At 50.5% G+C, this 26,828-nt stretch overlaps 1 protein-coding gene across 1 annotated transcript in view; it reads left to right on the forward strand.

Moving 5' to 3' along the window:
* Window positions 1-26,828, forward strand: part of ASNS (asparagine synthetase (glutamine-hydrolyzing)) — a 225,167-nt gene that overhangs the window by 172,722 nt on the left and 25,617 nt on the right. Inside the window, exons 6-8 of the mRNA XM_063921342.1 lie at window positions 8,466-8,593; window positions 10,141-10,267; window positions 18,414-18,520. Of these exons, the coding sequence (XP_063777412.1) occupies window positions 8,466-8,593; window positions 10,141-10,267; window positions 18,414-18,520 (362 nt within the window). The remainder of the gene's footprint in view (window positions 1-8,465; window positions 8,594-10,140; window positions 10,268-18,413; window positions 18,521-26,828) is intronic.

Below are 26,828 nucleotides of genomic sequence, written 5' to 3' on the forward strand. Positions count from 1 at the left end.
CTGCTACCACCCTCCTATGTCACTCCAGCCAGCTCTGCCATGTGTCACTCCTGCTACCACCCTCCTATGTCATTCCAGCCAGCTCTCCCATGTGTCACTCCTGCTACCACCCTCCTATGTCACTCCAGCCAGCTCCCCATGTGTCACTCTTGCTACCACCCTCCTATGTCACTCCAGCCAGCTCACCCATGTGTCACTCCTGCCAGGACCCTCCTATGTCACTCCAGCCAGCTCTCCCATGTGTCACTCCTGCTACCACCCTCCTATGTCACTCCAGCCAGCTCCCCCATGTGTCACTCCTGCTACCACCCTCCTATGTCACTTCAGCCAGCTCTCTCATGTGTCACTCCTGCTACCACCCTCCTATGTCACTCCAGCCAGCTCCCCCATGTGACACTCCTGCTACCACCCTCCTATGTCACTCCTGCCAGCTCCCCCATGTGTCACTCCTGCTACCACCCTCCTATGTCACTTCAGCCAGCTCCCCCATGTGTCACTCCTGCTACCACCCTCCTATGTCACTTCAGCCAGCTCTCCCATGTGTCACTCCTGCTACCACCCTCCTATGTTACTTCAGCCAGCTCTCCCATGTGTCACTCCTGCTACCACCCTCCTATGTCACTTCAGCCAGCTCTCCCATGTGTCACTCCTGCTACCACCCTCCTATGTCACTCCAGCCAGCTCACCCATGTGTCACTCCTGCTACCACCCTCCTATGTCACTCCAGCCAGCTCACCCATGTGTCACTACTTCCAGCACCCTCCTGTCACTCCAGTCAGCTCCCCATGTGTCACTCCTGCTACCACCCTCCTATGTCACTTCAGCCAGCTCCCCCATGTGTCACTCCTGCTACCACCCTCCTATGTCACTTCAGCCAGCTCTCCCATGTGTCACTCCTGCTACCACCCTCCTATGTCACTTCAGCCAGCTCACCCATGTGTCACTCCTGCTACCACCCTCCTATGTCACTTCAGCCAGCTCTCCCATGTGTCACTCCTGCTACCACCCTCCTATGTCTCTCCAGCCAGCTCACCCATGTGTTACTCCTGCTACCACCCTCCTATGTCACTCCAGCCAGCTCACCCATGTGTCACTACTTCCAGCACCCTCCTGTCACTCCAGCCAGCTCCCCATGTGTCACTCCTGCTACCACCCTCCTATGTCACTCCAGCCAGCTCACCCATGTGTCACTACTTCCAGCACCCTCCTGTCACTCCAGTCAGCTCCCCATGTGTCACTCCTGCTACCACCCTCCTATGTCACTCCAGCCAGCTCACCCATGTGTCACTCCTGCTACCACCCTCCTATGTCACTCCAGCCAGCTCACCCATGTGTCACTACTTCCAGCACCCTCCTGTCACTCCAGCCAGCTCCCCATGTGTCACTCCTGCTACCACCCTCCTATGTTACTTCAGCCAGCTCTCCCATGTGTCACTCCTGCTACCACCCTCCTATGTCACTTCAGCCAGCTCCCCATGTGTCACTCCTGCTACCACCCTCCTATGTCACTTCAGCCAGCTCTCCCATGTGTCACTCCTGCTACCACCCTCCTATATCACTCCAGCCAGCTCACCCATGTGTCACTCCTGCTACCACCCTCCTATGTCACTCCAGCCAGCTCACCCATGTGTCACTCCTGCTACCACCCTCCTATGTCACTCCAGCCAGCTCACCCATGTGTCACTACTTCCAGCACCCTCCTGTCACTCCAGCCAGCTCCCCATGTGTCACTCCTGCTACCACCCTCCTATGTTACTTCAGCCAGCTCCCCATGTGTCACTCCTGCTACCACCCTCCTATGTCACTTCAGCCAGCTCTCCCATGTGTCACTCCTGCTAGCACCCTCCTATGTCACTTCAGCCAGCTCTCCCATGTGTCACTCCTGCTTGCACCCTCCTATGTCACTTCAGCCAGCTCCCCCATGTGTCACTCCTGCTAGCACCCTCCTATGTCACTTCAGCCAGCTCTCCCATGTGTCACTCCTGCTAGCACCCTCCTATGTCACTTCAGCCAGCTCCCCCATGTGTCACTCCTGCTACCACCCTCCTATGTCACTCCAGCCAGCTCTCCCATGTGTCACTCCTGCTACCACCCTCCTATGTCACTTCAGCCAGCTCTCCCATGTGATACTCCTGCTACCACCCTCCTATGTCACTCCAGCCAGCTCACCCATGTGTCACTACTTCCAGCACCCTCCTATGTCACTCCAGCCAGCTCCCCCATGTGTCAGTCCTGCTACCACCCTCCTATGTCACTTCAGCCAGCTCTCCCATGTTTCACTCCTGCTAGCACCCTCCTATGTCACTTCAGCCAACTCCCCCATGTGTCACTCCTGCTAGCACCCTCCTATGTCACTTCAGCCAGCTCTCCCATGTGTCACTCCTGCTAGCACCCTCCTATGTCACTTCAGCCAGCTCCCCCATGTGTCACTCCTGCTACCACCCTCCTATGTCACTCCAGCCAGCTCTCCCATGTGTCACTCCTGCTACCACCCTCCTATGTCACTTCAGCCAGCTCCCCCATGTGTCACTCCTGCTACCACCCTCCTATGTCACTTCAGCCAGCTCCCCCATGTGTCACTCCTGCTACCACCCTCCTATGTTACTTCAGCCAGCTCTCCCATGTGTCACTCCTGCTACCACCCTCCTATGTCACTTCAGCCAGCTCTCCCATGTGTCACTCCTGCTACCACCCTCCTATGTCACTCCAGCCAGCTCACCCATGTGTCACTCCTGCTACCACCCTCCTATGTCACTCCAGCCAGCTCACCCATGTGTCACTACTTCCAGCACCCTCCTGTCACTCCAGTCAGCTCCCCATGTGTCACTCCTGCTACCACCCTCCTATGTCACTTCAGCCAGCTCCCCCATGTGTCACTCCTGCTACCACCCTCCTATGTCACTTCAGCCAGCTCTCCCATGTGTCACTCCTGCTACCACCCTCCTATGTCACTTCAGCCAGCTCACCCATGTGTCACTCCTGCTACCACCCTCCTATGTCACTTCAGCCAGCTCTCCCATGTGTCACTCCTGCTACCACCCTCCTATGTCACTCCAGCCAGCTCACCCATGTGTCACTACTTCCAGCACCCTCCTGTCACTCCAGCCAGCTCCCCATGTGTCACTCCTGCTACCACCCTCCTATGTCACTCCAGCCAGCTCACCCATGTGTCACTACTTCCAGCACCCTCCTGTCACTCCAGTCAGCTCCCCATGTGTCACTCCTGCTACCACCCTCCTATGTCACTTCAGCCAGCTCACCCATGTGTCACTCCTGCTACCACCCTCCTATGTCACTTCAGCCAGCTCTCCCATGTGTCACTCCTGCTACCACCCTCCTATGTCACTCCAGCCAGCTCACCCATGTGTCACTCCTGCTACCACCCTCCTATGTCACTCCAGCCAGCTCACCCATGTGTCACTACTTCCAGCACCCTCCTGTCACTCCAGCCAACTCCCCATGTGTCACTCCTGCTACCACCCTCCTATGTTACTTCAGCCAGCTCTCCCATGTGTCACTCCTGCTACCACCCTCCTATGTCACTTCAGCCAGCTCCCCATGTGTCACTCCTGCTACCACCCTCCTATGTCACTTCAGCCAGCTCCCCATGTGTCATTCCTGCTACCACCCTCCTATGTCACTCCAGCCAGCTCTCCCATGTGTCACTCCTGCTACCACCCTCCTATGTCACTCCAGCCAGCTCACCCATGTGTCACTACTTCCAGCACCCTCCTATGTCACTCCAGCCAGCTCCCCCATGTGTCAGTCCTGCTACCACCCTCCTATGTCACTTCAGCCAGCTCTCCCATGTGTCACTCCTGCTAGCACCCTCCTATGTCACTTCAGCCAACTCCCCCATGTGTCACTCCTGCTAGCACCCTCCTATGTCACTTCAGCCAGCTCTCCCATGTGTCACTCCTGCTAGCACCCTCCTATGTCACTTCAGCCAGCTCCCCCATGTGTCACTCCTGCTACCACCCTCCTATGTCACTCCAGCCAGCTCTCCCATGTGTCACTCCTGCTACCACCCTCCTATGTCACTTCAGCCAGCTCCCCCATGTGTCACTCCTGCTACCACCCTCCTATGTCACTTCAGCCAGCTCCCCCATGTGTCACTCCTGCTACCACCCTCCTATGTTACTTCAGCCAGCTCTCCCATGTGTCACTCCTGCTACCACCCTCCTATGTCACTTCAGCCAGCTCTCCCATGTGTCACTCCTGCTACCACCCTCCTATGTCACTCCAGCCAGCTCACCCATGTGTCACTCCTGCTACCACCCTCCTATGTCACTCCAGCCAGCTCACCCATGTGTCACTACTTCCAGCACCCTCCTGTCACTCCAGTCAGCTCCCCATGTGTCACTCCTGCTACCACCCTCCTATGTCACTTCAGCCAGCTCCCCCATGTGTCACTCCTGCTACCACCCTCCTATGTCACTTCAGCCAGCTCTCCCATGTGTCACTCCTGCTACCACCCTCCTATGTCACTTCAGCCAGCTCACCCATGTGTCACTCCTGCTACCACCCTCCTATGTCACTTCAGCCAGCTCTCCCATGTGTCACTCCTGCTACCACCCTCCTATGTCACTCCAGCCAGCTCACCCATGTGTCACTACTTCCATCACCCTCCTGTCACTCCAGCCAGCTCCCCATGTGTCACTCCTGCTACCACCCTCCTATGTCACTCCAGCCAGCTCACCCATGTGTCACTACTTCCAGCACCCTCCTGTCACTCCAGTCAGCTCCCCATGTGTCACTCCTGCTACCACCCTCCTATGTCACTTCAGCCAGCTCACCCATGTGTCACTCCTGCTACCGCCCTCCTATGTCACTTCAGCCAGCTCTCCCATGTGTCACTCCTGCTACCACCCTCCTATGTCACTCCAGCCAGCTCACCCATGTGTCACTCCTGCTACCACCCTCCTATGTCACTCCTGCCAGCTCACCCATGTGTCACTACTTCCAGCACCCTCCTGTCACTCCAGCCAGCTCCCCATGTGTCACTCCTGCTACCACCCTCCTATGTTACTTCAGCCAGCTCTCCCATGTGTCACTCCTGCTACCACCCTCCTATGTCACTTCTGCCAGCTCCCCATGTGTCACTCCTGCTACCACCCTCCTATGTTACTTCAGCCAGCTCTCCCATGTGTCACTCCTGCTACCACCCTCCTATGTCACTTCTGCCAGCTCCCCATGTGTCACTCCTGCTACCACCCTCCTATGTCACTTCAGCCAGCTCTCCCATGTGTCACTCCTGCTACCACCCTCCTATGTCACTCCAGCCAGCTCACCCATGTGTCACTCCTGCTACCACCCTCCTATGTCACTCCAGCCAGCTCACCCATGTGTCACTACTTCCAGCACCCTCCTGTCACTCCAGCCAGCTCCCCATGTGTCACTCCTGCTACCACCCTCCTATGTTACTTCAGCCAGCTCCCCATGTGTCACTCCTGCTACCACCCTCCTATGTCACTTCAGCCAGCTCTCCCATGTGTCACTCCTGCTAGCACCCTCCTATGTCACTTCAGCCAGCTCTCCCATGTGTCACTCCTGCTTGCACCCTCCTATGTCACTTCAGCCAGCTCCCCCATGTGTCACTCCTGCTAGCACCCTCCTATGTCACTTCAGCCAGCTCTCCCATGTGTCACTCCTGCTAGCACCCTCCTATGTCACTTCAGCCAGCTCCCCATGTGTCACTCCTGCTACCACCCTCCTATGTCACTTCAGCCAGCTCTCCCATGTGTCACTCCTGCTAGCACCCTCCTATGTCACTTCAGCCAGCTCTCCCATGTGTCACTCCTGCTTGCACCCTCCTATGTCACTTCAGCCAGCTCCCCCATGTGTCACTCCTGCTAGCACCCTCCTATGTCACTTCAGCCAGCTCTCCCATGTGTCACTCCTGCTAGCACCCTCCTATGTCACTTCAGCCAGCTCCCCCATGTGTCACTCCTGCTACCACCCTCCTATGTCACTCCAGCCAGCTCTCCCATGTGTCACTCCTGCTACCACCCTCCTATGTCACTTCAGCCAGCTCTCCCATGTGATACTCCTGCTACCACCCTCCTATGTCACTCCAGCCATCTCACCCATGTGTCACTACTTCCAGCACCCTCCTATGTCACTCCAGCCAGCTCCCCCATGTGTCAGTCCTGCTACCACCCTCCTATGTCACTTCAGCCAGCTCTCCCATGTGTCACTCCTGCTAGCACCCTCCTATGTCACTTCAGCCAACTCCCCCATGTGTCACTCCTGCTAGCACCCTCCTATGTCACTTCAGCCAGCTCTCCCATGTGTCACTCCTGCTAGCACCCTCCTATGTCACTTCAGCCAGCTCCCCCATGTGTCACTCCTGCTACCACCCTCCTATGTCACTCCAGCCAGCTCTCCCATGTGTCACTCCTGCTACCACCCTCCTATGTCACTCCAGCCAGCTCTCCCATGTGTCACTCCTGCTAGCACCCTCCTATGTCACTTCAGCCAGCTCCCCCATGTGTCACTCCTGCTACCACCCTCCTATGTCACTCCAGACAGCTCTCCCATGTGTCACTCCTGCTACCACCCTCCTATGTCACTTCAGCCAGCTCTCCCATGTGATACTCCTGCTACCACCCTCCTATGTCACTCCAGACAGCTCTCCCATGTGTCACTCCTGCTAGCACCCTCCTATGTCACTCCAGCCAGCTCCCCCATGTGTCACTTCTGCCAGGACACTCTTGTGTCACTGTAGCCCACCCTCATGTATCACTACAGCCCCCCACCAACTTGTGCCATTGCAGCAGCCCCTAATGTGTCCTCTGTTCCCCGGTGGGTGTCTCGCCTGTAGTATCTGGCTCCTTCAGTTTTCAGTCCCTGTAGCGCTACTGCGTATTTGGCTGGAGTGCAGCAGTTTCTGTATCTTGTGGTCACATGATTTAGAGTGTTGGGAGCCATATTTGAATTAAGAATGAGCCACATGCGGCTCAAGAGCCACTGGTTGGCCACCGCTGGCATAGATCATGCATTTAATGGAAATCACCTTTAAATACTTTGTAGAACTGTAGAATAAAAAAATCAATACATTTGTAATCCCTATTTTCGGATGGAGAATAATGAACGCAGGCCATCCAGAAATGCTTAGACTCTCCCTCACCTCCCACAATCTTATCTATTGATGACACGACTATCTCCTCTAGCCCCCAAGTGCGCTGTCTTGGAGTAATCCTTGACTCCTCCCTCTCCTTCAAACAACACATTCAGCACCTCTCACAAACCTGCCATTTTCATCTAAAAAATATTTCCAGGATCAGACCCTTTCTGACCCAGGATGCTACTAAGACTCTTATCCACTCACTGGTCATCTCCAGACTGGGCTACTGTAATCTCCTAACTGGCCTCCCTGACAATTACCTCTCTCCACTCCAGTCTATCCTCAATGCTGCAGCCCGGCTCATCTTCCTCACCAAACACACTACATCCACCTCCCTTCTCCTACAAGCCCTTCACTGGCTCCCCTTCCTTTTCAGAATCCAATTCAAACTTCTCACACTCACTTCCAGAGCACTCACCCACTCCTCTCCCATCTACATCTCTGACCTTATCTCCCTTTACTCTCCCACCCGTCCTCTTCGCTCTGCTAATGCACGCCGCCTCTCCTGCCTACTGATTACCTCCTCCCACTCCTATCTCCAAGATTTTTCACGTGCTGCTCCTTTTCTCTGGAATTCCCTACCTCTCCCCCTCAAACTCTCCATCTCCCTACAGAACTTCAAAGGGGCTTTCAAGACCCACTTCTTCACCAAAACCAGCCAAATCTCAGCCTAACCCTCTGTTCCACGTTCACTGTCTACCCCATCTGTATCACCCCTGTCTGTCTGCCCCTCCCCTTTAGAATGTAAGCTCTCATGAGCAGGGCCCTCTTCCCTTATGTGCTTATCCTTCTCTTACTTAAACTATCCTCGCACGCTCCTAATCCCGCGCTTTTCTGCCACCCTGAAACTTATGTCAGTGTCATCTGCTGATGCAGCTATGTTTATATACCCTGTACTTGTCCTATGTTGTCTTCAACTGTAAGTCACTATTGTCTTGTTTGATTTTTCATTTATGTACTCTGTAATTGGGCGTTGCAGAACCCTTGTGGTGCGATATAAATAAAGGATAATACAATAATAATAATAATTCATTATACAGTACAGACATGTTATTGCTATTCCTTCCGGCTTAATAGTGTACTGAAATGTCTCCCGCTGCGCCTTTAAAACACAACGGCCTTTATCACTCTCTCTGTGTAAAGTTCTAGGGCAATGATACATAAAAGTGAAATTATCTGTGTTCCTCTCCCTCCTAGGCTGAGATCAGCCAATCAATACAGCAGCTAACTTTGAGGGAGACACGTTTATGATTCTGAGGCCGCCTTTTGAGCAGACATATTAGGTCCAGGCGGTAACTCAGCCCGATGTGTTTAATTGGTTTGTGCTTATTTCTCTCAGGTGGTCTGGACTCCAGCCTGGTTGCTGCAACTCTTCTCAAACTAATGAAAGAAAGCAATATACCGTACCCCTTGCAGACATTTGCAATCGGAATGGACGATAGCCCTGATTTAATGGCTGCAAGAAAGGTAAGGAACTTGGCGCATTTATGCCTGGTGAAATGGCTGCTGCGTGAGTGGAAGGAATTACTTTTATTCATGTGATATAAAATGTGGCGGCACTGGGCCACAGGAAGCAGTTAGGGTCTTCTTCAGGAAAGTAAACTTCTGGGTAATGACATTTAAATGGTCGCCTTTTCAGTGATGTCTTTTCCAACTGCATTTTAAGGGCATGGTGCAGAATATTTACCAGCAGCTACTGTAGCTTCCGTAGTTCTTGTTGGGGCACTTCAGGTGTTCTGGTCTGAGTGAGAAGGGCTGCCATGTAAATATCATCACCCAGAAGTCTATTCTCCTAAATAGGGGTAACCTATTTGCATATTGTGCCTGATTCAGAGTTGTACGCAATGTTGATTTAGGGCTTAATTCAAGGTTGATTGCAAAATAAAATTTTCCTCTAATGGGCAAAACCATGTGCAGTGCAGGTGGGGCAGATATAACGTGCAGAGAGAGTTAGATTTGGGTGAGGTGTGTTCAAACTGAAACATGGTTTTGCCCATTAAGGGAAAATGTTATTTTGCAATCAACCCTGAATTAGGCCCTTGGCGGGTAATTCAGAGCTGATCACAACAGCAAATTTGTTAGCAGTTGGGCAAAATAATGTGCACTGCAGGTGGGGCAGATGTAACATGTGCAGAGAGAGTTAGATTTGGGTGCGTTATTTTGTTTCTGTGCAGGGTAAATACTGGCTGCTTTATTTGTACTCTGCAATTTAGATTTCAGTTTGAACACACCACACCCAAATCTTACTCTCTATGCACATGTTACACCTGCCCCACCTGCACTGCACATGGGGGAGTAATTCAGACTGGATTGCTGCAGCGGCAGTGTGCACGCGCGGCGGGTGCATGTGCAGCCAGTGAGTTGCTATCAGCATCTCACTGGTGCGATCGCCTCTGCCTGATTGACAGGCAGAGGCGGTCGCGGGGCGGGGCTTGCCAACGGCGTCAGAACGCCATTGGCGGGACGTGGTCTGGACAACGGAGACCTGTCCGGACCGTTGGGCGGGGCGGGCCGCGGCGGCTGTGTGAAGTCACACGCAGCTGCTGCGACCCGGGATGCGGTGGGTAGCTCCCACCCAAAGCGCAGGAGCTGCACAGGTGTGTGTGTGTGTGTGTGGGGGGGGGGGAGCAGAGACTGACATGCGGGGCGGACTATCCCTGTGCTGGGCGTCTCCCCGCAAATCGGAGTAACTGATCGTAGATGTGCTAAATTTAGCACATCTATGATTGACTCTGAATTACCCCCGTGGTTTTGTCCATTAGAGAAGAAGTTTGCTGTTGCGATCAGGTCTGAATTAGGCCCTATATTCGCCACCACATGGACACACATAAACACTAGGGTTAATTTGGTTTGTGTCAGAGAACTACCAGTATGTCTTTGGAGTGTGTGGGAGAAACTGGAGTACCTGGAAGAAGCCCAGGAAAAGTGAGGGAGAACATACAAACCCCACACATATTTTGCCTTGGTCAGGAATTGAACTCATGACTTCTTGACCATTTATGTGTGCTTTTCAGGTAGCCAATTACATTGGCAGCGAACATCATGAAGTAATGTTTGATTCAGAAGAGGGGATTCTAGCCGTGGATGAGGTCATCTTTTCCCTGGAAACCTATGACATCACCACAGTGAGAGCGTCTGTCGGTAAGATCTGTGTGCAGGTGTTTTAAATCCTGAAGTTCTTGAGACACCCTTAAAAAAGAAGAAGGCATGCACCAATCTCTTTAGTATGTGCTTCCTGTTCCAGCATTCTGTTGAGATCAGACTGTTCTGACCCAGCCGTGTAAGTGATGCAGCAGCAGGAACCGTTCCCATCATTGTCTGCAGTAGGGATGTTCTGTCTTATTTGTGCAGCGGTAACACGCCGTCTGCTTCTAGAAGAGATGGATCGTTCTCTGATTGGAAACCGTTACATGCATTATCCTCATTTGGATGGTTATGTTTAATTTCCAAAACAAGTCTCTCTTAGCTGATTTTACTGCACTCGCACAGTTGTTGCAATTTACACCCGTGATGGGCGACAAAATATTTATTTTCATCAAGTAAAATTGTATTGATGGAAATTTAACAAAGGGGGAGATGTACTAAGCCTCAGAGAGAGATAAAGTACCAGTCAATCAGCTCCTAACTGCCACGTTACGGGCTGTGTTTGAAAAATGACAGTTTGGAGCTAATTGGCTCGTACTTTATCTCTCTCCACTTTCTCACTCTCCAAGGCTAAGTACATCTGCCCCAAAGTCTCTCAGTTTCTGCTGTGGAATGATTTATGTATATATAATACTGTGTGATGTAGAGCAGCCACCTGCTTACTTACATGCTTGGCGCAATGACACGAAACATCTTGGCCCCGCCCCCTCACAGATCTATGATCTGCGGTATTATTGTGCAAGGGGGCGTTGCCTATCAATGTAAACTGGCCAGGTTCACCCTTACAGTATACTATATACTTACAGTATTACAATATACAGTATACTGTACTGAATATTTGGTGGTCCTTCACAGGGGATGTGGTCAATTTGCCTACAATCAAAATCCTGACGATCAAAATCTAGACAAGGTCAAAATCTCAACATGGTCAAAATACCGACATTTAAAATACCGAAAAGGTCAAAATACCGACATTTAAAATACCGAAAAGGTCAAATTACCGACATTTAAAATGTTGACAGATCAAAGTGTTGAGGCCCTCATTCCGAGTTGATCGCTCGCAAGGCGATTTTAGCAGAGTTACACACGCTAAGCCGCCGCCTACTGGGAGTGAATCTTAGCTTCTTAAAATTGCGACCGATGTATTCGCAATATTGCGATTACTAACTACTTAGCAGTTTCAGAGTAGCTTCAGACTTACTCTGCCTGTGCGATCAGTTCAGTGCTTGTCGTTCCTGGTTTGACGTCACAAACACACCCAGCGTTCGCCCAGACACTCCCCCGTTTCCCCGGCCACTCCTGCGTTTTTTCCGGAAACGGTAGCGTTTTTCCCCGCACGCCCATAAAACGGCCTGTTTCCGCCCAGTAACACCCATTTCCTGTCAATCACATTACGATCGCCGGAGCGATGAAAAAGCCGTGAGTAAAAATACTATCTCCATTGTAAAATTACTTGGCGCAGTCGCAGTGCGAATATTGCGCATGCGTACTAAGCGGAATTTCACTGCGATGCGATGAAAAATACCGAGCGATCAACTCGGAATGAGGGCCTGAGTTCTTTCCTTTGTGTACATCTGTGCAAGAACTTTAGCGCCTGTGCATGCTGTAATACCAAGTGGTGCGTCCTTTGATGCCACCATCGGTCTCACCATCAAATTTGCACGAGCCCCATGGCAGCTTCCGTTTCTCCGTCTGACCTCAGCCTCCTATGCCTGCGGTTGTGCGACTGGAAACACAGGGGGTCATTCTGACCCGTTCGCACGCTGCTGTTTGTCGCAGCAGTGTGAACGGGTCTGTTCTGCCGGCCGCAATACGCACGCGCGTCGTTGCCATCACTGGGCAATGACAAGAATACAGAAGAAAGCGACCGCTGCCGCGATCGCAAGAGTGGCAGGCGATAGGCGTTCTGGGGCGTCAACTGACCGTTTTCTGGGAGTGGAGCAGTGAACACAGGCGTGTCCAGGCGTTTGTAGGACGGTTGTCTGACGTCAATTCCGGGACCTTCATTGCTGGATCCAACGCACCGGGTAAGTAACTGCAGGGTTGGTCTTGTTTTACACAAAACTTTTTTAGCATAGCAGGGCTGCACAAGTGATCGCAGCCCTGCTATGCTAAAATACACTCCCCCATAGGCGCCGTCTAGTTGATCGCACCAGCAGCAAAAAGTGCGATCAACTCGGAATGACCCCCACAGCCGCTTGCATTGCCACAACTGCGACACTCCCATAACATGCCTACTGAACAGACCATTTTTACGTGTCCTACTAACCACCTCCCAGTCACTGCCCTAGGGCATGCATCATTTTTCTTCCACTCTTCTGATGCACAGTAGCACAACTAGCTGATCATCGCCATTACATTTTGGATTGCGTGCGACTCAGGATCAGGTCATGGGGCAATGGTCAGGTATAGAACCCAAGACCCCAGCACTGCTGTCGGTCATTTTTTGCATATTTTTAAAACTTACTAGATGCCTTTTTAAAGCTGATATTTCGAAAACATGATGTGAGCAAAATAACTTGTAGACACTTTACGATCCGCGTTCCATTTAGTTTTTCTCCGTGTCAGGGTGCTTGTGCAAAGTCGCCGCTTAAGGTGGTTTTATTCTTTAAATAATGAAATAGAAAAGATAGTTCTGCTGCAACCCATAATCAAATACTTAGATAAATACTAGAGATGAGCGGGTTCGGTTCGTCGAGATCCGAACCCCCCCGAACTTCACCTATTTTACACGGGTCCGAGGCAGCCTCGGTTCTTCCCGCCTTGCTCGGTTAACCCGAACGCGCCTGAACGTCATCATCCCGCTGTCGGATTCTCGCGAGATTCGTATTCTATATAAAGAGACGCGCGTCGCCGCCATTTTCACTCGTGCATTGGAGATTGAACGGAGAGGACGTGGCTACGTTCTCTCCCTGAAAAGCTCCATATCTGTGCTCAGTGTGCTGCAAATATCTGTGCTCAGTGTGCTGCAAATATCTGTGCTCAGTGTGCTGAAAATATCTACATTCTCTGCCTGAAAAGCTACATATCTGTGCTCAGTGTGCTGCAAATATCTGTGCTCAGTGTGCTGCATTTTGGTGACCAACAGTATACAGTTGTACAGTACAGTAGGCCATTGCTGTATCTTGCAGCTCCGTGTCACTGCAAGTATCCATTCTATATCTGTGCTGCATTTTTGTGAGCAGTATATATATTAGTACAGTGCAGCATTTTGGTGACCAACAGTATATAGTTGTACAGTACAGTAGGCCATTGCTGTATCTTGGAGCTCCGTGTCACTGCAAGTATCCATTCCATATCTGTGCTGCATTTTTGTGAGCAGTATATATAATAGTACAGTGCAGCATTTTGGTGACCAACAGTATATAGTTGTACAGTACAGTAGGCCATTGCTGTATCTTGCAGCTCCGTGTCACTGCAAGTATCCATTCTATATCTGTGCTGCATTTTTGTGAGCAGTATATATAGTAGTACAGTGCAGCATTTTGGTGACCAACAGTATATAGTTGTACAGTAGGCCTTTGCTGTATCTTGCAGCTCTGTGTCACTGCAAGTATTCATTCCATATATGTGCTGCATTTTTGTGAGCAGTATATATAGTAGTACAGGTCAGCATTTTGGTGACCAACAGTACATAGTTGTACAGTACAGTCGGCCATTGCTGTATCTTGCAGCTCCGTGTCACTGCAAGTATCCATTCCATATGTGTGCTGCATTTTTGTGAGCAGTATATATAGTAGTACAGTGCAGCATTTTGGTGACCAACAGTATATAGTTGTACAGTACAGTAGGCCATTGCTATTGATATAATAATATTACTGGCATATAATTCCACACATTAAAAAATGGAGAACAAAAATGTGGAGGGTGAAATAGGGAAAGATCAAGATCCACTTCCACCTAGTGCTGAAGCTGCTGCCACTAGTTATGGCAGAGACGATTCAATGCCATCAACGTTATCTGCCAAGGCCGATGCTCAATGTCATAGTAGAGAGCATGTAAAATCCAAAAAACTAAAGTTCAGTAAAATGACCCAAAAATCGAAATTTTCAAAGCGTCTGAGGAGAAGCGTAAACTTGCCAATATGCCATTTACGAAACGGAGTGGCAAGGAACGGCTGAGGCCCTGGCCTATGTTCATGGCTAGTGGTTCAGCTTCACATGAGGATGGAAGCACTCATCCTCCCGCTAGAAAACTGAAAAGAGTTAAGATGGCAAAAGCACAGCAAAGAACTGTGCGTTCTTCTAAATCACAAATCCCCAAGGAGAGTCCAATTGTGTCGGTTGCGATGCCTGACCTTCCCAACACTGGACGGGAAGAGGTGGCTCCTTCCACCATTTGCACGCCCCCTGGAAGTGCTGGAAGGAGCACCCACAGTCCAGTTCTTGATAGTCAAATTGAAGATGTCACTGTTGAAGTACACCAGGATGAGGATATGGGTGTTGCTGGCGCTGAGGAGGAAATTGACAAGGAGGATTCTGATGGTGAGGTGGTTTGTTTAAGTCAGGCACCCGGGTAGACACCTGTTGCCCGTGGGATGAATATGGCCATTGACATGCCCGGTCAAAATACAAAAAAAATCACCTCTTCGGTGTGGAATTATTTCAACAGAAATGCGGACAACAGGTGTCAAGCCGTGTGTTGCCTTTGTCAAGCTGTAATAAATAGGAGTAAGGACGTTAACCACCTAGGAACATCCTCCCTTATACGTCACCTGGAGCGCATTCATCATAAGTCATTGACAAGTTCAAAAACTTTGGGTGACAGTGGAAGCATCCCTTGCTTTTGTACACAAGCTCCTGCAAACCACACCACCAACTCCCTCAGTGTCAATTTCCTCCTTAGACAGGAAAGCCAATAGTCCTGCAGGCCATGTCACTGGCAAGCCTGACGAGTCCTCTCCTGACTGGGATTCCTCCGATGGATCCTTGAGTGTAACGTCTATTGCTGCTGGCGCTGCTGTTGTTGCTGCTTTGAGTCGTCGATCATCATCCCAGAGGGGAAGTCGGAAGACCACTTGTACTACTTCCAGTAAGCAATTGACTGTCCAACAGTCCTTTGCGAGGAAGATGAAATATCACAGCAGTCATCCTGTTGCAAAGCGGATAACTCAGGCATTGGCAGCTGTATTGGTGTTAGACGTGTGTCCGGTATCCACCGTTAGTTCACAGGGACTTAGAGAATTTCTTGAGGTAGTGTGTCCCCGGTACCAAATACCATCTAGGTTCCACTTCTCTAGGCAGGCGATAGCTAGAATGTACACATACATCAGAAAAAGACTCACCAGTGTCCTAAAAAATGCAGTTGTACCCAATGTCCACTTAACCACGGACATGTGGACAAGTGGAGCAGGGCAGACTCAGGACTATATGACTGTGACAGCCCACTGGGTAGGTGTATTGCCTCCCGCAGCAAGAACAGCAGCGGCGGCACCAGTAGCAGAATCTCGCAAATGCCAACTCGTTCCTAGGCAGGCTACGCTTTGTATCACCGCTTTCCATGAGAGGCACACAGTTGACAACCTCTTACGGAAACTGAGGAACATCATCGCAGAATGGCTTACCCCAATTGGACTCTCCTGGAGATTTGTGACATCGGACAACGCCACCAATATTGTGCATGCATTACATGTGGGCAAATTCCAGCACGTCCCATGTTTTGCACATACATTGAATTTGGTGGTGCAGAATATTTTAAAAAACGACAGGGGCGTGCAAGAGATGCTGTCGGTGGCCCGAAGAATTGCGGGCCACTTTCATCATTCAGCCACCGCGTGCCGAAGACTGGAGCACCAGCAAACACTCCTGAACATGCCCTGCCATCAGCTGAAGCAAGAGGTGGTAACGAGGTGGAATTCAACCCTCTATATGCTTCAGAGGATGGAGGAGCAGCAAAAGGCCATTCAAGCCTATACATCTGCCTACGATATAGGCAAAGGAAGGGGAATGCACCTGACTCAAGCGCAGTGGAGAATGATTTCAACGTTGTGCAAGGTTCTGCAACCCTTTGAACTTGCCACATGTGAAGTCAGTTCAGACACTGCCAGCCTGAGTCAGGTCATTCCCCTCATCAGGCTTTTGCAGAAGAAGCTGGAGAGATTGAAGGAGGAGCTAAAATGGAGCGATTCCGCTAGGCATGTGGGACTTGTGGATGGAGCCCTTCATTCGCTTAACCAGGATTCACGGGTGGTCAATCTGTTGAAATCAGAGCACTACATTTTGGCAACCGTGCTCATTCCTAGGTTTAAAGCCTACGTTGTATCTCTCTTTCCGGCAGACACAAGTCTGCACATGTACAAAGACCTGTTGGTGAGACACTTCCTCCTTCATTTTCTCCCGCCACTGGAGCTGCCAGGAAAAGGATCAGATTTCCAAAACCACCTGCTGGCGGTGATGCAGGGCAGTCAGGAGTGAAAACTGACATCTGGTCCGGACTGAAGGACCTACCAACGATTACTGACATGTCGTCTACTGTCACTGCATATGATTCTGTCACCATTGAAAGAATGGTGGAGGATTATATGAGTGACAGCATCCAAGTAGGCACGTCAGACAGTCCGTACGTATACTGGCAGGAAAAAGAGGCAATTTGGAGGCCCTTGCACAAACTGGCTTTATTTTACCTAAGTTGCCCCCCCTCCAGTGTGTACTCCGAAAGAGTGTTTAGTGCAGCCGGTCACCTTTTCAGCGATCGGCGTACGAGGTTACTTCCACAAAATGTGGAGAAGATGATGTTCATCAAAATGAATTATAATCAATTCCTCCGTGGAGACATTCACCAGCAATTGCCTCCAGAAAGTACATAGGGACCTGAGATGGTGGATTCCAGTGGGGACGAATTAATACTCTGTGAGGAGGGGGATGTACACAGTGAAAGGGGTGAGGAATCGGAGGATGATGATGAGGTCGACATCTTGCCTCTGTAGAGCCAGTTTGAGCAAGGAGAGATTGATTGCTTCTTTTTTTGGTGGGGGCCCAAACCAACCAGTCATTTCAGCCACAGTCGTGTGGCAGACCCTGTCGCTGAAATTATGGGTTTGTTAAAGTGTGCATGTCCTGTTTACAGGGCTGTTTCTAGCCAATTTGGCTCCCAGTGCGAGATTTAAAAATGCGCCCCCCCATGACATAAAAAAATGTGCCCCCCCTCCTACACACACCTGGATAAAAAAAAACGTGTGCGCGCACCCGGCAAGGGGGCGTGGCCTCATCTAGATGGGTGTGGCCTCGTCTGAAAAGACTACCTCACAATCCAGTTTTTGACCCATATTAAGCCCCACACAGTAATGCCCCCTGCACCATATTATGCCACACACCGCAATGCCCTTGATACATTAAATCCCCACACTATGGCAGGCAAGAGTCCCCATTTCACACATTACGGCAGGTGTCCCCATTTTACACATTGAGAGAGAGAGAGAATACTTACAGGGGCGATTACTGCTCTTCGGCCCGCCTCACCAGTCGCTCCTCGCGCCGGCCTTTCCCTCTTCATAACTTGGATCCACCTCTGTACTCCGCTCGTGGGGGGGGGGGGGGGGGGAGTTTTTTTTTTTTAATCTTTGCATCATGTGATGTTTGGGGCCAATTTTTTTTAAGTGCCATCCTGTCTGACACTGCAGTGCCACTCCTAGATGGGCCAGTTGTTTGTGTCGGCCACTTGTGTCGCTTAGCTTAGTCATCCAGCGACCTTGGTGCAAATTTTAGGACTAAAAATAATATTGTGAGGTGTGAGGTGTTCAGAAAAGACTGGAAATGAGTGGAAATTATGGTTATTGAGGTTAATAATACTATAGGATCAAAATGACCCCTAAATTCTATGATTTAAGCTGTTTCTGAGGGGTTTTTGAAAAAAAAACACCCGAATCCTAAAACACACCCAAATCCGACAAAAAATTTTCAGGGAGGTTTTGACAAAATGCGTCCAAATCCATAACACGGCCGCGGAACCGAATCCAAAACCAAAACACAAAACCCGAAAAAATTTCCGGTGCACATCTCTAATAAATACTAATCCCTGGTAATAAATGTCTGTATATGGTATAGATTCATGTAAATCAAGTTTTCAGGTTCTCTCTGTGACGTTATTTATACAGGAATATGAGGAATAAGCATTTGGTAACACCATTTTGGTTTGTTTGTTTCAGGAATGTATTTGATTTCCAAGTACATACGGAAAAACACAGACAGCGTGGTTATATTTTCCGGTGAGGGCTCGGATGAGCTTACCCAAGGGTATATATATTACCACAAGGTTAATATATTTTTGTTTTCCTCTCTTTGTTTGCTGGGGCATGTGGGAAGGCAGTAATTACATTTACAGAATTTGTGTAATTGTTTCTGATCGGTATAAGATGAAATTCAGAGACCAGTCACTAATGACCTGATTCCACATGTGAGGTCTCGCTCTGTCGTCCTGGAGCGGAAGAGAATCCGCCTGGATCGCTGCAATTAATCAGCTGTGTTTATTTCAAATGTGCATTTTAAGTAGCGGGGCCAATGATTCTCAGGAATACAGTATACGAGTGCGAGAAAGCAAGATGTAAAATCCGATTACTGTTCTGCTCCATCACAAGGTGTGGGTAACAGCAAAACTGGATTTCAGTTTCGGAGAGCAGCAATAACACAAATATGCGATGTTAGGGGTGTTATTAATAGAGGTCAGGAGGGCAGCGTTTAGAAAACAATTCACTTTTAGGAAAAGTATATACAGAGGCTGATGGAAAGTGAGGGTATGCCATCTTTAGGTATACCCTCCACTTATGTAGCGCTTTCACACTGGGTATGGGCCCTCATTCCGAGTTGATCGCACCAAGCAACTTTTTGCTGCTGGTGCGATCAACTAATCTCCGCCTATGGGTGGTCATTCCGAGTTGTTCGCTCGCTAGCTACTTTTAGCAGAAATGCAAACACAAAGCCGCCGCCCTCTGGGAGTGTATCTCTGCATAGCAGAATTGCTAACAAAAGATTAGCAATTCTGCTATTAAGTATTTCCTAGCAGTTTCTGAGTAGCTCAAGACCTATGTGACAGGACGGACCCGTACGAAAGCACTCGCCGCTTTCGCGTCCCGTCTCCTGCGCACAGAATGGAGGGTCAGGTCACACGAGGCCTGACCACATAGGGGATTCCCGCTTACCGTCAGTAACCGCCTGTTACTGACTCCACCCACTGCGCTGTGGGCGGGTTTATGCTGCCACCACCAAACTCCTAACCTGCCGTGGCGTTTGGAACCACGGTTCTGCTCTGTATGTGCCGACGCACTGCCTTACCACACCTGTGTGGTGTTAACGAATCCCCACTAGCCACTTGCTAGGCCTCTACCGGTAGCTGGCGGAAGGCGGAACTTGGAGACGTTAGGTGCTTCCCTGGACAGCCGGAGGACGGGGCTATGTTTGGCATAACCCTGTAGGTCACAAGATGAAGCAATCTTCTTGAGGCAGATGTTTATTTGCTTAATAATAGCCTCATCCCTATTGCTAGGGGCAACAGCATACAACAAAATGTTCCAGCAGAATAAAGATGGAACAATAGACCTTCATGGGGCAACTGCCCTCCTTTTATCCTACTCCAATACACATTACCACAGGGGGTAAGCCCGCCCTGTGGTGTACAACCAATCAATGTTTACCCATGGGCTGTGCATGCCTTGGTCACATGTACAGCTAACATTGTTCTCTATGGACAGTGGGGATTGGTCGTTCTCCTTTGACTGTCCCATCCTGGAGAATCAGGATACGCCCCATGCCGTTCACACTAGGCTGGGGGAAGTTTTCCCTCCTAAACTGACTTCCAGAAACCTGCCCGGGACCTAGCCCACTGCCTGCAGCCTGGATTTGGGCTCCAGAGCTGGGCAGCCTAGATCCCCGGTCAAGGTTTCCTGGACACTACGGGTGATCTCCATGGAGCTCCAGAAAACCACTCAGCTTGTTTCAAAGCTGAGCTTCTTCTCTCTCTCCCAATGCCACTTTCAAGTGTGAGGCTGGAAGGGAAAGTATTCCGTTTTTGGGGAAAAGGTCTGGGAGAATCCATCAGCCTGCACAGCCATGGATTCCCCCCTCCTGGGACACACAACCAAGTAAGTGCAATTTACCTTTAAATACATCACATTTAAAATACACTGTACATTCCTCTTTAAATATACACTGAGCCTGTGCCCTGCACAGGCTCCACATACCTAGGCACTGCAGTGCCTTACAACACACTGTATATGTTATTACATTTAAAACAATGTCTTTGTTTTTCTACATACTGTCCCCTAGCCCTGCAGCCTGGCTGCTAGGGCTCTGTCTGTGCTGGAGGTATGGGGCTGGCTTCCACCATCCTCCAGCCTGCCTGTAATGCCCGCCACTGGGGTCCAGGGAGCTGGCTCTCCCTGTCCCCCCAGTGGGGCACTCACTTTGTGGCCTCGCCGCACCGTGCGGCGCACCCCCCTTATCGGAAGCCCGGTGGCTCAGGACGCTTGTCCCAGCCGCTGTGGCTCTGTGCCCTTTGCAGCGCTGAGGTACCGGGAGCGTAGCTCCCGGACCCCAGCGCTCACAAGCCTAATCATCCCCCCGCCGCTAGAATCATCCCCCCGCCGCTAGGGAGCCGGCTAGCCCGGTCCCCCCTAAGCGGCACACTCTGATGGCCTCGCCGCGCAGGGAGCCGGCTAGCCCGGTCCCCTGTATGAGGCGCTGAGTACGGTGCCCTCGCCGCAGCGTCCGGCGGGGAGCCGGGCTGCGGCGCACCCCCCTTGCCGCCCAGCAGCCCGGGCCCGCGGCTGGCCACCTCCAATGGGCTGAGGCGCCGGGAGCAGAGCTCCCGGACCCCAGCGGCGGCACCCACAGAGAGCACTGCAGCGGGAGCTGAGCTCCCAGCCGCAGCGGCTCCCCCTTCTCCCCCCGGCGCGCACACAGCTAGTGCGCCGGGGGGCTGTGCTCGCTGCCGCAGTCGCCGGGAGCGGAGCTACCGGACTCCGGCGGTCAGCGGTGTTACGATCCTGATGCTCAGGACAGGGGAGATCTTATGTAGTGAGTCCTGAGCACCAAGATGGAATGCTGGGATTGGGAAATGGGAAGGAAATAGCCCCTAGCACCCTACCTCCGTTGTCTTACCCGTGTTATCAATTCACGCCTGAACGACTATGGTTTCTTGGGCCCATGGCAGCCGCGTTTGAAGGGCGGATTAGGTCTGCCCAACTCCGATGCCCCCTCAGGTCTTAAAGAGAGACAAGGCGTGAACTGAGACAGGGTAATAACAAGGGGACCTCTAACTGAAACAACCACGCTAGGGGCTATGAACTATCTAAAAACTAAACGTATGTGCGGCACGCCGCCAAAGGAAAAAGAACTACAAAGAAACCACTGTCCACTCCCCTACACGGCACCGTCGAGTTCCGGGGAGGACAGTGAAAGCGGAAACCTCCGCAAATGCACCAATTCACAGTAAAGTAAACACTAAGCGGCATAGGCCGCAACACGCGGCAGAAGCCGCTACTCACGAAACCGGGCGAGAACCTCAGATGACAAACAGGTTCGCAAGGATTAGAAGGATTCCCAGGACCGGCTTCGGACCTCCAAAGTACCAAAGGGCAGGGAGCAAGATCCACCAAACACGGCTGACAGGAACAGAGTTCTGCAAGGCAGGAACAGCATACAAGAAGCTGTCACCAGCGGGGCTGCAGTGTGCTGGCTCACATAAAAAGGCCCTGCTGGCCAATAACAGGAGGGCCAGCAGGACCAGCCCCCAGACCCTAATTACTAGTTGCCGTGCAGCTGCCCTGCTGCACGAGCAACCTAATTAACTATTCTTAGCAACGGGGAACGCGGTCCACCTGTGGCGTCCCCGTTGCTATGCACCCGGCAGCCCTGCACGCATGGCGTCCTGCGTTGCCAGGGACCCGGCGGCTATCGTGCGCACGGCGTCCTGGCGTTGCTAGGCGCCGTGCGGGGGACAGGGAAGGAGAGAGGCGCGGCGGCAGTGACCGCTGCTCAGTCAGGGCACGGCCGAAGACCGCCGCGCCTAACAGTACCCCCCCCCTTGAGGAGGGGTTAAAGAACCCCTAGAGCCAGGTTTCTGAGGAAATTCCTGAAAGAAAATCCTCTTCAGCTTGGGATCATGTAAATCTTTATCCAACACCCAAGATCTTTCTTCAGGACCATAACCTTTCCAGTGGACCAAAAAATAGAGCCGACCCCGAGAAAACTTAGAATCTAAAACCTTCTCCACCAAGAACTCTTGTTGCCCCTGAACATCCACCGGAGATCTACCCTGGGAAGTCCTCCGAGGAAATCTCTCGGAAGGCAGCTTTTCTCAAGGCAAGGTGCACCTTTCTCCAAATTGTTCTGAGATGGGAGGTTAAGGTCAACGAGGAGACTGGAGAATGAGGAAAAAAAGAGTTGGCTCTAGGATGAAAGCCAAAGACTGAAAAGAATGGGGACTCCTTGGTGGAAGAATGACAAGAGTTATTATAAGCAAATTCGGCTAACGGAAGAAATTCAGACCAATCATTCTGGAGTTTGGCCGAATACAACCGTAAATACTGTTTTAATGACTGGTTAACTTGTTCGGTTTGTCCGTTAGATTGTGGATGGTACCCAGATGTTAAAGAGAGTTTCATATTTAATGAGGCACAAAAACGTTTCCAGAAACGAGCAATTAATTGCGGACCCCGATCAGAGACAATATCCCTGGGCAACCCATGGAGCCTGAACACATGACGGAGAAACAAGACTGCCAACCCTTGAGCAGAGGGTAATCGGGGAAGAGCAATGAAATGAGCCATCTTACTAAAACGATCTACTACCACCCAAATGACTCGAAATCCGGCTGAAAGAGGAAGGTCCACCACGAAATCCATGGATATATGTGACCATGGCCTGAGAGGAACGGCTAAAGGTACGAGTTGCCCGATCGGCAGTGAACGAGGAACCTTATGCCGTGCACAAACCTGACAGGAATGGACAAATTCCCTTACATCTTTAGAAAGACTAGGCCACCACACCGAGCGAGAGACTAACTCCAAGGTCTTAGTGATACCTGGATGACCAGAGACTTTGTTGTCATGAAACTCAGCTAAAACAGTGCCTCTCAGAAATTCAGGGACAAAGAGACGATCAGCAGGAGTTGGTTTAGGAGCCTGCTGTTGAAGCTGGACTAACTGAGTAAATAAATCCTGTGTGAGGCCTGCCCGGATGACAGATGATGGAACTATGGGGGTAGTAGCAGGATGGTTATTGTGAACTGGAAGAAAACAACGTGACAGGGCATCAGCTTTAGTATTTTTGGAACCGGGCCTGAAGGTGATAATAAACCTGAAACGAGTAAAAAAACAATGCCCAACGTGCCTGCCGAGCATTAAGCCGTTTAGCTGACTCAATATACTGCAGGTTCTTATGGTCAGTAAACACTGTAATAGTATGCCTAGCTCCCTCCAGCCAATGCCTCCACTCCTCGAAAGCCCATTTAACTGCCAGCAATTCTCGATTACCAACGTCATAGTTGGATTCTGCGGAGGAGAATTTCCTAGACATGAAGGCACAAGGGTGTAATTCCTGAGACTCCGGATCTTCCTGAGATAGGATAGCCCCCACTCCAACCTCTGAGGCATCTACCTCGACTATAAAGGGGAGCTCCGGGTTAGGGTGCCTGAGAACAGGAGCCGAGACAAAGGCCTGCTTTAAGGCCCGAAAGGCAGACTCGGCTGCAGGCGACCAATTGGAAGGGTCCGCTCCTTTTTTAGTCAATGCTACTATAGGAGCGACCAAATCAGAAAAGGTATGAATGAACCGCCTTTAATAGTTTGCAAACTCTAAAAAGCGCTGAATTGCTTTTAAATTTGTGGGTTGCGCCCAATTAAGGATGGCCTGGAGTTTTTTCGGTTCCATGAAAAATCCCTGGGAAGAAATAATATACCCTAAGAAGGACACTTCCGTGATGTGAAAATCACATTTCTCTAGTTTTGCGTATAAATGATTCTCCCGTAGTTTTTGAAGAACCAGACGCACATGGGTAATATGTTGTTCCATAGACTCAGAATAAATCAAAATGTCGTCTAAATTAACGACAACGAACTTTCCAAGAAAGTCACGAAGAACATCATTGATGAGGTCTTGAAATACCGCAGGAGCATTTGACAGCCCAAAGGGCATCACCAGGTATTCATAATGACCCGACTGTGTGCTGAAAGCCGTCTTCCACTCATCCCCAGATCTTATTCGGATGAGATTGTAAGCTCCTCTAAGATAGATTTTTGAGAAGATAACGGCAGAGCGTAACTGATCAAAAAGTACTGAAATCAAAGGCAAAGGGTAAGTGTTTTTAACAGAAATTTTATTCAGAGCCCGAAAATCAATACATGGTCTGAGCGACCCATCTTTTTTCTCAACAAAAAAGAATCCTGCACTCAAAGGAGATTTCGAAGGCCTAATGAAGACTTTTTTCAGGCTTTCCTGGATATAATTATCCATAGCCGTGGTTTCTGGCCCGGAGAGGGCATATAATCTCCCCTTAGCTAAAGTGGCCCCGGGAACTAAATCTATAGCGCAGTCATAGGACCGATGGGGAGGCAGAACGTCCGCATTACCCTTGGAGAACACATCAGCAAAATCCTGATATTCCAGAGGAATAAGTTCTGGGGTAACTGCCGCAACCCGGACAGGATGGGAAATACACTCCTTAACACTAAAAGGACCCCATTGGGAAATCTCCCCAGACCACCAATCTATGGTGGGATTATGAAAGGCAAGCCAGGGGTGACCCAAAACTACTGGAACTGCCGGACAATGTGTAAGGTAAAATTCTATTTCTTCTGAATGTAAGGCCCCCACTGTCAGCAATACTGGAGGTGTGCGGTGAGTAATAACCCCATTGGAAAGCGGACCCCCATCCAAGCCGTGCATGGTGATACGTCTATCTAAGGGTATCAGTGGAACGCCTAAAGCCTTAGCCCAAGCTAAATCCATAAAATTTCCTGTAGCTCCACTGTCGACGAAAGCCGACACCAACGAACTGAGGCTGCCAAAGGAAATCTTTACCAGAACTAATAGAGAATTATTTGAGGAGATTAACTGCAGACCCAAGTGAACCCCCTCACAATTCACTTGGGCAGAGCGTTTCCCGGCTTGTTCGGGCAGTTACGTGCGATATGTCCCTTACCACCACAATACAAACAAAGACCAGAACTTAACCTTCTGGTTCTTTCCTCTGGGGACAGCCGGGAGAGACCCATTTGCATGGGCTCCTCGACGTCCTCAGGAAAAGTATATACACATGGATTAGGCCTAAAAAATGTTCCTCTTTCAGCCCTCCGCTCTCGGAGACGACGATCAATTTTAATAGCGAGCTCCATGAGTTTGTCTAGAGTCTCAGGAGCGGGGTACTGAAGGAGACTGTCTTTAATCACTTCCGATAGTCCGAGGCGAAACTGACTGCGCAGGGCCGGGTCATTCCAGCCACAGTCGTTCGACCAACGGCGAAATTCGGTACAATACACCTCTGCTGGATTTTTGCCTTGCTTAAGGGCACGCAGGTGACTCTCAGCTGATGCTTCTCTATCTGGGTCGTCATATAAGAGGCCTAAGGATTTAAAAAAGGCATCTACTGATAACAAAGCAGCATCATCCGCTCTTAGCCCAAACGCCCAGGTCTGTGGATCACCCTGAAGTAGAGACATCACAATCCCGACCCGCTGAGACTCAGTACCAGAGGAACGGGGCCTTAAACGAAAATAAAGCTTACAAGCTTCCTTAAAATTTAAAAAATCCTTTCGGTTACCCGAAAAACGGTCAGGTAAATGCATCTTTGGTTCTGGAACCATACTCGGGGAGGCTCGCAAAAGATCTTCCTGCGATCTCACCCGAAGAGTAAGGTCCTGAACCATCTGAGTTAATTCCTGTATTTGGTTAACCAAAAGCTGACTGGGGTTTGGCCCTAAACCTGCCGGATTCATGAGGCCGAATTTCTAGGCCCACCAATACAACGGAAAAAATTAAACCCCCTTTTTTTTTATGTAGGCCTGTGATAATGTTACGATCCTGATGCTCAGGACAGGGGAGATCTTATGTAGTGAGTTCTGAGCACCAAGACGGAATGCTGGGATTGGGAAATGGGAAGGAAATAGCCCCTAGCACCCTACCTCCGTTGTCTTACCCGTGTTATCAATTCACGCCTGAACGACTATGGTTTCTTGGGCCCATGGCAGCCGCGTTTGAAGGGCGGATTAGGTATGCCCAACTCCGATGCCCCCTCAGGTCTTAAAGAGAGACAAGGCGTGAACTGAGACAGGGTAATAACAAGGGGACCTCTAACTGAAACAACCACGCTAGGGGCTATAAACTACCTAAAAACTAAGCGTATGTGCGGCACGCCGCCAAAGGAAAAAGAACTACAAAGAAACCACTGTCCACTCCCCTACACGGCACCGCCGAGTTCCGGGGAGGACAGTGAAAGCGGAAACCTCCGCAAATGCACCAATTCACAGTAAAGTAAACACTAAGCGGCATAGGCCGCAACACGCGGCAGAAGCCCGAAAGGCAGACTCGGCTGCAGGCGACCAATTGGAAGGGTCCGCTCCTTTTTTAGT

Source organism: Pseudophryne corroboree, chromosome 5 (assembly GCF_028390025.1).
Source record: "Pseudophryne corroboree isolate aPseCor3 chromosome 5, aPseCor3.hap2, whole genome shotgun sequence".
Classification (NCBI taxonomy): Eukaryota; Metazoa; Chordata; class Amphibia; order Anura; family Myobatrachidae; genus Pseudophryne; species Pseudophryne corroboree.